The sequence below is a fragment of the Anabrus simplex genome, chromosome 1, assembly GCF_040414725.1.
Source record: "Anabrus simplex isolate iqAnaSimp1 chromosome 1, ASM4041472v1, whole genome shotgun sequence".
NCBI classification, from domain to species: Eukaryota; Metazoa; Arthropoda; class Insecta; order Orthoptera; family Tettigoniidae; genus Anabrus; species Anabrus simplex.
In genome coordinates this window covers 108,580,922-108,591,609 of record NC_090265.1, presented here as the reverse complement: position 1 = coordinate 108,591,609, position 10,688 = coordinate 108,580,922, and the positions used below count along the sequence as shown (strand labels likewise).

The window sequence follows — 10,688 nt, the reverse complement described above, 5'->3', positions numbered from 1 at the left end:
CTACTGGCTCCACCCCACCACTAGTCGCTGAATAATTTCTGAAGCACAAAATTTTTGTTCATTTGGCCATTTCTATACTCCTCATTCATTATCACATTTTCTCTAAAGGCACAAAAACTACAGTGATCGCTGATTAGCTGAATGTCAAGTATTTTCCTGTATTAGCACTAATTAGTCACTAATCACTGATTAAACACTAGAGGTAATGTGTGACTATGCTTCATCTATGTGCAATCAAATGAAACTCACAAGTAAGTGCTAGGCATATAACATTCACTTATTGTTATGTCATTGTTTAGCATCACAGCTTCCTGTACCTGAGATTTCAGATTGTCTTCTCAAGAGCACCTAACTGTTCCTTGTTTGTGTAACTGTACCTCACATGTTCATAATTTGAAAAAAAGAAGATTTTACCTTCCCTTCCAATGTCAAAACATCTCAACCCATATTAAAATCTCGCATTTTCTCCATATGCCTATAGTTCACCTCAGAATTTCTAAGAGAAAAATCTGATTGAAAGGTCTCACAAAACAGATGTAATTTGCATACAGCAGCAACTCTGTCATCATCATCAAATAACTACAAACAACTTGCATCACAGTTAACACACGCAAAAGAGGAATTAATAAAGTTTTACAGGATGTTCAAATCTATTACCCTAAATAAATTTAATGATGTATCTTCCCTACTATGAAATAAAAATGCCGCATCAATTTTTAATTTTGAAGAAGTTGGTATTCGAGTCGAAGTAGATCCTTGTTCTATAGCAGATCCTTGTTCTATACTCCCATTCACTTACAAACTAAAAATCTCAAAATGTTGTGGTCTGAACGAGGTATTTGTAATATAATTATAGGAAATCAAACTACAGTCGAAACATTCAAAAATGACGCTTTTATTGAGTCCAGTGCAGATAGATTGCAGTTGTGAGGACAAATGTTGTTACAGTGAAATTATTATATACATAATTCTCCTTTCATTGACTTTGTCACTAAACTGGTTGTATATTTTTACAATAACATTTAATAATCAATTTTGAGCGTCAATAATAACATTAAATGCAACATTACATCTATATGTACATAATTCTATAAATCATTTACTAGTTACACAAACAATATTGCACAATCCTTTTGAAATAGAACGGTCATAATCATAGAGCTTGGACAACCAAGGTGAGCGGGAATTCAACACAACCACGAAAAGGTAGGAAGAACATAAAACGTATGTACAACATAAATGATCTTAGCGAGGAATCAGAGCATAAATACTATATAGTCGATGTGCTGTATACACATGACTAATAAATACATCGGTTTAGGTCACTACAAAACATGTCACTGAAGGATCACAAGACCCGTCAGATATATTCTAATTCAAATAGCACAACAAGGAACTTTTAGATTTTTCAGAGTCTCAGAGGAACAAATTACAAACAGAAAACCAAAGAATAAATTCGTCAAATTATTAAACCACGCTAACAAATGCGATTATTCATGTATAAGAAAATATGTCTTAAATAGAGTCTAAGTGTGAGAAATAACAGTGATATTTATTAGCCTCCCCATGAGAAATAGTCCTAAAATAATCCATTAATTATCTCTCTTTTCCTTCCCATATGTTTTCAAACTAAAGTAATTCACTGATATTAAAACTATATTTGTAATGTTGGCGAAAGTGACCTCGATGACTGACGCCTTTCCTTGGTATTGTATTTTGTGTCTAAAATTACGTTGATCCTTAAATTCTTAAGATATCTCTCGTTCTAATTCCAGCTAAGACATATTCGTGAACTACATGAAGGTTTACAGTTAAGAGACCACTGATATGTGAGATATGGACTGATTTCTTGTATCGGCGTCGTTGATGAAATGATAATGTGAAAATTATTAAATCTTACTTGGTCTCAGTAAACCTGTCTTCACTAGAAATCCTTTGGCCTTATAAAGAGCCAGATATGCCACATATTCTCAAAGGTCATCATAATATTAAAAAGTTCTTTCGCTCTGGTGATTTCCTGTGAAGACCTGAAAGGAAAATTTTCGGCATGTGTACGTTCATGCTCCGCAAAGCATGGATACTATTCTAGTGTATAGTATGATACTGAGCGGTGCTTAAGATTGCAGAAGACCGAAAAATGTTATCATTGTTTCTTCACATAAGTTATTATTGATGCGAATACTATTCAGATTATAATAAACCAACAAAGGACTGAGTGTATATGGAAACGACTTTCTTACATTTAGATCAGGGCATGATATGTTTGAATAAAGAATATTGTATAGTTTATAGACATAGAGAGGAACGTATGTATGAGTAATACGGGACGTCTTATTCGTCTTCAGGCAGTATTTCTTCTATAGCGGGTCCCGAATCTTCATTAGCAGGAGCTGTATCAGGGGAAGTGAATTCCTGGACCGTCGGTTCAGGTTCGTCCGTTTGTGGACTACTAACGACTGGTTCAGATTCGGTATCAGGAACAGGTTCTGTTTCAGCAGCAAGATCGGCGGCGGGAGCAGGTTCCGATGCAGGCTCAGATTCAGATGGGGCAACTTCTTCTTTAACAGCAGCATCCACCTCCTCGGCTTCGGCTTCCAACTGAGCCACTTCTGCTTCTTGCCTCGCCAACTCTTCTTCATACTCTTGGCGCTTCTGTTCTGCCTCCTTTTCAGCTGCAGCCTGTTTTTCAGCTTCAGCCTGACGTGCAGCTTCCGCTTGTCTTTCCTCTTCTGCCTTCCTCTCGGCTTCCAATCTCTCTTCTTCAGCCTTCTTCTCTGCTGCTAACCTCTCCTCTTCAGCCTTTCTCCTTTCTTCTTCTGCTCTCCTTTCAGCTTCTTTCCTCTCTTCTTCTGCTTTCCTCTCGGCTTCTTTCTTTTCTTCCTCTGCTTTTCTTTCGGCTTCCTTTCTCTCTTCTTCTGCTTTCCTTTCTGCTTCCTTTCTTGCCTCCTCTGCTAATCGCTCCTCTTCTGCCTTTCTTTCAGCTTCTTTCTTCGCCTCCTCAGCTTTCTTGAGCTCTTCTGCCTTCTTCTTTTCCTCATTAGCAGCTTCTAATGCCTCTTGCTCCACTCGTTTCGCCATTGCTAGTTGTTCTAGTTCCTCGGCTTCACGTTCTTCCTGCTTCTTCTTCTTCTTGCGGCTCAGACGAGACGCCATATCGTCCAGTTCTTCACTAGCAGGTTCTTCCTTCAGAGACGTCTGTCGTTCAACTTTAGGCATGGATGGTGGTGTCTCTACAACGGGTGTTGACATGCTACGAGATGACGGCGTCGTACGGGCGGGAGGTTCAGGCACTGAAGCCACTGCCTTGGCTGAGATTCGTTGAGAAGGTTCAATCTGAAAATAGAATTAAGGTCTTGTATCCCTCAGTATGTAACAATACACAATTTAGTGATCTCAAATGACCAGAGATTAAGAGAGACTAACGACATACGTAACTATTATCGGTACATCATTGTCTCTTTTGAAACTGACGTAAGTGAATACATTAAATATTTCTCAGATAAGTTAATATATGATATAAAAGGTCTTATAAAAATAAATGACTGACTTTATCTTTTCGTATGTAGTAAAAAGGGTAGTTGCACTAGTTTCTTTCATGTGGACTTAAATACTTAAAGACTGGAGTTAATCTTCACAACACAAAAATTTGCGATTTATAAATGCTTTATGTTTGTAACTCATTCAATCACCAGCATTTTACTGTTCTCAACAGTGTATTTTCATTAAGTAGGTACTTATGTACTCAACCAATAAGAGCTATAATACATTAATTACAATTCTCCTTATTCGGACATTGGTAGGGAACGTCTCAATTTACCTTGTCATAGTATTGCCCCTGTAGTAATGGTAGAATTCTATAAGCAAACAAGTTTGGCAACCATGCTTATTGTTGGTATGATACCAAAAAGTAAATCATTCGAATATACAGGACACTTTCGCATGTTCGAAGTAAACAGTAGTAAATATTAATGAAACCTAAGATCTTGCGTGTTTAGAGACAAAATTGCAAGATACATGATAATCAGATGAATACACACATCAAACGAGGAAGATTATCATCGTTCTCACTTAGTTTGTATATGTTTTCCTCTTCCTCGCTCTCTACATCATATTTAATTTTTCTATTGTCTAAAAATAATTCTACCTCCCAGTTTACTTTCGCAAAGTAGGAACTGATATTAATAATTACTCCCTCTAATCTTCCCATCTATTATATAAAACCGAAACAAGTTTCCATTTTTCCGGAGTTTTATTCAGATACAAATTATATTTAATATCTCCTTAAGCTAATGAATGAAATAAACAATCAAGCAAGCAATTTGAAGTTCAGAAAAAATTATTCTAATTATTGTTTGGGAACATCGTTATATTATTATTTCACTCTGGCTGTTGTACATGGTATGTAGAATATTAACAAAAATAGTGAGGGAGAAGTAGTGAGTGCGTGAGGTACGCTTCAGTGTAAAGAAAATAATATTCTGTGGCTAATTATGTTAGGTCTGATTCCATTGTATTATTTCTTTAAATCAATGTTGTGTTTGAATCAATTTCTACCTGCGTGACATATGTAAAAGGTATTTTGTTCCATAACTGTTCCTTCACTTTTCTTCATTGTAATTAATGTATTATAGCTCTTAAACAGTCATCCAAAAGGCCAGCGGTTATTGCTGCTCCACGCGACTATTATCATTAATACGAATGCGATGGCTATTTTTTTTTCTATTTTGAAGAACCATTGTAGAGCAACTGACCTTTCTGTTTTAGAAAATATCCATCTGTCTCTTATCATTTCGATTATAACACGTATGTTTGGAATGCTTTGTTTACTGAGCAGCCTTTAGTTACATAAAACTGAGTGGTATTTGCTTGCTGTTGAAAGTCTAAACTGGGAATAGTTAAGTTAATTTTTACAGTAGCTGGTGTATCGGAGTTTTCATAGTGTTCGTTATTATATTTTATCTTTGACCAAATTCTACAGTCGAAATAGATCTGCTTCTGAAATATGGCGATTAGAATTTCTGTTTCCGTAAACAGTGATATTTATTATTCTATCTTGGGCGTGAATGGACTGATGCAGTGTTGTGAGGCTAAATAGGAAATAAGATGCTATTATTAATATTAAAGAAATGATCAGTCGAATGAGTATTAGTACAGTTCTGTCAATGTCATGACTTTTTATGGCACACTACTAAGGTGTACCTGTCGATTCTTTGGTTGCAAAACTGGTAAGATTTGTGCATACAAATATTATGCTGGAAGACTTGAATAGCGCATCCCGTCACTACGTGTCTTAATTCTTGATTTTTCTTTATCCAATTTCATTCAGTCATGGCGCTCGTAGAGTAGATGTCTAGTTTTATCTCTTTCCTCTTATCCTCTCTTCTTTCCAGGCGTTTGGTGTACCGTTCTGTAGATAGCGCAAACAGTTCTATTCTAATGTTTTCGGTGTAGGAGAACTCTTTAACGAGTTTGTATATCATCTTTGACCGCGCTCTTTTCCAAAATCTCAGAGCATATATTTTAAGAAAACGAGCTTTGCCACTTTCGATTTTCTAAAAATTCCTGAGTTGTAGCTTTTCCAAAACTATCTCCAGTCCGTAAGTTACTACGGGGGAAGATAGTGGAATCAAAAGCATCCTTGCTGTTGTTATAGACAGAGCTGAGAGGTTCCTTATGGAAAAAATTGTTCTTGCAGCAGCTGCTGTTCTTTCTTGAATATGACATCTAAAAGACTTTGTTGTAATTTGGAGGGTGATCCTATGATATTTGAAATTTCTGACAGTTGTTTTCGGCTCACCAAATTTTTCCCCTCCTTTTAGGAAGGACAGTTGGACGGTCTTCTCTAAATTGGTTGTGATAGTTGTTTTCCACTCATTTGCCTAGTTCTAGTAGAGTTGATTGTAGATTTTCTCTACTTTGGTAACTCAGTTTTATTTTCGCCGTACATGTCAGTATATCTGAAATGTTTGCTGGTAGTAAATTGAACACCAAAGGGCTCACAGGATCACCCTGTAAGAGGTGGTGGTGGTCGGGAGTTTTGTTTTAAGGGGACTTTCAACTAGTTTACCATCCTCTCACCCTATAGGACCCCATTAATTTGTTAGAAGGTATCCGCTATGTCAACGCTATAATCAATTTACACAAAGTTAACTTGCCAAGTTGTTTTCTAATGACCTGACTAGTGGATGTGTTTTCCTGATTTCTCTATTGGTCAGGTCAAAAGACTTCTTTTAATGAATGAAAACTGCGTATTATTTCCTCGTAGGATGTCTCAGGGATTCATCTACTTCTTTTAGTAAGTACCCTTATTGCCTGTAAGGTGCTTCTCCCGCATACGAAGCCAAACTGGCATTCAGGTATGGTTGTCATTTTCGCCAGCTCAGATGCTAATATTTTTGTGCAGATCATCAAGATATTACTCTCTAGTGTGACTCTCCTGTATGAGTTGGTGTCGCTCTTGTTCCCCTCTCCTTTATAAAATATCTTAGTTGTTGATTTCCTCCAGCTACCCGGTAATTCGTTGGCATTCGTTGAGTAGGTTCGTCCACATTGGCAACAGTGTTTCTTATATTTGTTTCAGTTGTTCTAAAGAGTAGCTTTTTTATCCTCAGGAAACCACAATTAAAGGTATAGGGAGTTATCAGTCCAAAGAAATGTCGTCTGTATTTCTCTTTAAACAATTGTAAATTCTGCAAAAGATGTTCTTCTTGGTACTTCCTTGGTAAGTGGAATGTGTAGTTCTACGCAGTTTTTCATGCAGTTCATTTTCCCTACCAAGCAGTCTTATCAAGATCAACCTCAAAGTTCTAAACTGTCAGTGAGGTACAGATCTACGTTCAATATTCAATGTTTCTGACATGTAAAGTTTCTTTCTCGCAGCTAACTTAAATGAAATATCGTCGTTGCCGGGACAAAACCTCCTGTGTGACAATATGTTTTGGAGATATACTGACCCGCAGCACATACATTGTGAAGAGCGAGAATGCCTTGACAATATTCACACGATATTGCACCTTAGATGACAGAACCTTACCAGCCAAAGTTCTAAGCTAAAATTATTTCACATAGGAGGTTTTGTCCCGGCAGCGAAGATATACTTAATGAGCTGAAATATAATTCATCAACTCCTCATTCGTGTAATACAAATCAAGTTAACGAGAGTTCAATTACCTGAATGACTCTAGCATTTTCATCTCAAAGACTTTATGAATCGTGTTTTGCTCACTAATTTAATTGAAAAAAGTTACCTTTATTTTATATCTAACTTCCAGAAACATTTTTAATAATTCTTTAAGCTAGTAAAATAGTTCTTACATATAAACTATCTTATATAACCAAAATGTGTTCTTACCGGTGCGGTGATAGCCCCTTTGTAAAAACGGCTGTTGAGTGGCTTACTGGGGTCTCGCTTGGGTCTCGAGTAAAGTGGCGCATAATACACTTCGCCTAGAGAAAAGTACGTAAGTATGAATAAAATATTACATTGGGTGGAGATACATATGGTGTTAAAATGATCATCACTAATTAAGTAGTCCGGTGAAAAGACGGGGTTGCTCCAGTTTTGGGTCAAATGGCTTCATACAGTATGAAAAGAGCCGGATCATTTTGTACGAGAATGCTATCGCATTGCAGTGCACTGTTTTATTATGAGCAAAAAGAATTTGGGACTTGAAGTTATTTCATTTTCGCTGCAAATAAAGTTCTAAGTTTCAAAACGGAGTCTTTCTACAGTGCCATTAGCACTTTACAAGACATAACTCAGAAAGTTAAAATAATGAGTGTGATTGAAGAACGTTTTTGTGTGTGACTTTCCAGTTAGGGTATATACTGTATAACGATTATCATTAATGTGGTGTATGACATTTAACTATGCTGAATGTGTACCGTTTCTTTCCACATCATCGTAATTAATACTATTAGTAGAATAAACAGTGTATTAATTGAAAATTTGCTCAATTATAGCCCATTTCAGTAAATTTGTTTACATTTTAACCATGTATAATCAATTGTGATAAACTGATGTATGGTGCAATAAGAGGTCTGCTTAAGTAAGAAAATATATCTTTTCACATCTGAATTTTCTTCTAGTTTTCTTCTTATTTTCCACATGCTTACATCAATGGAGCCACCCCGTCTTTGCACCGAACCCACCAATTCCTATTTATGCAATACTTTGTTCAAAAACTTTAATAGGAAAATGCTTATGAACAATTTTTAACCAAATACGACACTTTATGAGATGACTTGCCCTGGAGAGTTGGTTTTATTTCGTTGTTGATTAAATATTTAAGTACTGTGTAGAGACGAGAAGAATGCAAGAATGAGGAATGTGGCCTGCAAGTACGAACTTCCTGTTCTGCCCAGACAGATCGGCTCTTATCTGCTCGTATCCGCTATACGAAAACATTGACTCATATTTTGCAGTTCGCTGGATTACAACTGACAAGAGCGAAGAGCTGCCAGTAAAAGATAATATAAAGTCGCCTGGATAGTAGCGGAGTTGCTATGGTAACCATTGCGTCACTGGCTCAGCTGGTGAAAACCCCTTCGCCCCGCGCCTCACCGGGCATGTGCAATCTTCTGATCTCCCAACAGTACATTTGTTGAGATGACAAATTAAACACGCAAGAATTGTTATTTGCACAATCAGGGAAACATTGTAGGATAAAATCCGTAATGAAGGGAGGATACGAAAATAGATCATTGATATGTACGATAATGCTTAGACAAAACAAAGCATTGCGTTTCACGTTTTGAAGATACATCATTTTCACTTGGTCAAAACCACAGTACTAGCTGCTGATAGGGGATCGTAAGAGTGTTTAGTTCGTTCAGAAATGAAATGAAATGGCGTATGGCTCTTAGTGCCGGGAGTATCCGCGGACAAGTTCGGCTCGCCAGGTGCAGGTCTTTCGATTTGACACCCATAGGCGACCTGCGAGTCGCGATGAAGATGACATGATTATGAAGACGGCACATACACCCAGCCCCCGTGTCAGCGAAATTAACCAATTAAGGTTAAAATTCCCGACCCCACCTGGAATCGAATATCGGGACACCTGTGGCCAAAGGCCCGCACGCTAACCATTTAGCCATGGAGCCGGACAGTTCGTTCAGAGGTACTTGATGACCAAATTCACACTAGCGGATAATATTCACTACAGTGAAAAGGTAGTTGTATATGCATGTATAAGAAGTTTAAGGAATCGTCGCACTTTGCAGTCCCTTGTATTTAATGTGTGTGAATTCTGTTTGAAAGAAGATATACTCTTAATATATATTCTGAAATAATTGTGTAGCTTATTGGAATAGGGGTTGAGAAGTAAATTGGACCTTCAGAATGATACCGTGCCCGAAATTTTCTGTACTTAGCATTGAAGATATAGGAAAACGCTGTCTAGCATGTCCATTTATTATCAATCCATTATCTGAATTTTACCTCTCTGGGAAATAATCTTCTCCATCTATAATAAATAATTTTATATTGGTTTGAAAATACATGGACTTGCTAGACAGCGTTTTCCTATTCATTAACCTGTATTTTACCTCTCTGGAAAACAATCTTCTCCGTCTATAATAATTTTATATTGGTTTGTGGTCGGTAGATGCGGTCTAGAAAGCCAAGAATAACGACCGAGAGGATTCGTCGTGCTGCCCACACGACACCTCGTAATCTGCAGGCCTTCGGGCTGAGCAGCGGTCGCTTGGTAGGCCAAGGCCCTTCAAGGGCTGTAGTGCCATGGGGTTTGGTTTGGTTTGGTTTGGTTTGGTCGGTAGATGCAGAGTGGGTCTCGGCCCCCAAACGGCCACGGCTGGTCCGTGGTCCAACAGCTCTGAACTCTGACCGGCCAACCGAGCAAAGGAGGGGTGGCCACAGCTCTACCGTGGCTCTACGTCTCTGTATTCTGGAGATGGAACAGGGCTGGACCTCATGGCTGGTCCCAACCGTCGGCTGTCCTGAGAATGGTTTTCCGTGGTTTTCCATTCTCCTGCACTAAGGCGAATACCGGGACAGTTCCTAGTATAGGCCGCGGCCGCCAAACCCCTCAGCTTCTCCGAGCATCTCCTTCACCGTTACATATCTCCCGGACTGAGAGACGGCGTCACCGTTTAAGAGGCCTGCCTCCCCCTTCAGGGGAGGAATGGAAACACTTTAGTAGTAGAAGTTATATTGGTTTGTGCAAGTTCCACTCACTATGATAGCCTGATCTGACTTCTTCCTTCCTTCTGCCTGTCCTTGCTGTCAATGAGGTAAATCGTATGAAAGATTAGGACACAGGAGTACATAGCCGTCAACAGAAACCAAAGTAAGGGAAGATTTCAAGTCAGTACTGGTGATTGGCAAAGTGCGGGGGCAAAAATTGTACAGAAGACAGAGTACTCGGGCTTGTGGGATATAGCGGACGGGGGATGGGGAGTGGGGGGGATATACCCGAAAATTGAAAAAAAAATACAAAATGGTGTTTTTCTGCTGTCTGAGTGAATTTGGACGGAGAGGTAAAGGTTGGCAGTTACTAATTTAAGTGCAGTGGTAATAGGTTTTCCTTTTTCCTAGATTTTGATGCAATACTATAAAACTTTCAGCCATGGAGTAATATTACACATTTATTACAATTAAATAGAAGTACGGCTTGTTTATAAAATTACAATCATTTAGTATTTGGCTACACTCTAAGAAACTAAAAGAG

At 38.1% G+C, this 10,688-nt stretch overlaps 1 protein-coding gene across 9 annotated transcripts in view; it reads right to left on the bottom strand.

Annotated features, from left to right (window-relative positions):
- Positions 1–874: 874 nt before the first annotated feature.
- The window catches only part of LOC136884418 (axoneme-associated protein mst101(1)), a 119,245-nt gene continuing 109,431 nt past the window's right edge, over positions 875–10,688 (bottom strand). For all 9 annotated transcript variants that reach the window (XM_067156565.2, XM_067156581.2, XM_067156606.2 and 6 more), the window contains 2 exons: positions 7,352–7,446; positions 875–3,333 (listed from right to left, as the gene is read on the bottom strand). In XM_067156565.2, the coding sequence (XP_067012666.2) occupies positions 2,332–3,333; positions 7,352–7,446 (1,097 nt within the window). In that variant the 3' untranslated portion in view covers positions 875–2,331. The remainder of the gene's footprint in view (positions 3,334–7,351; positions 7,447–10,688) is intronic.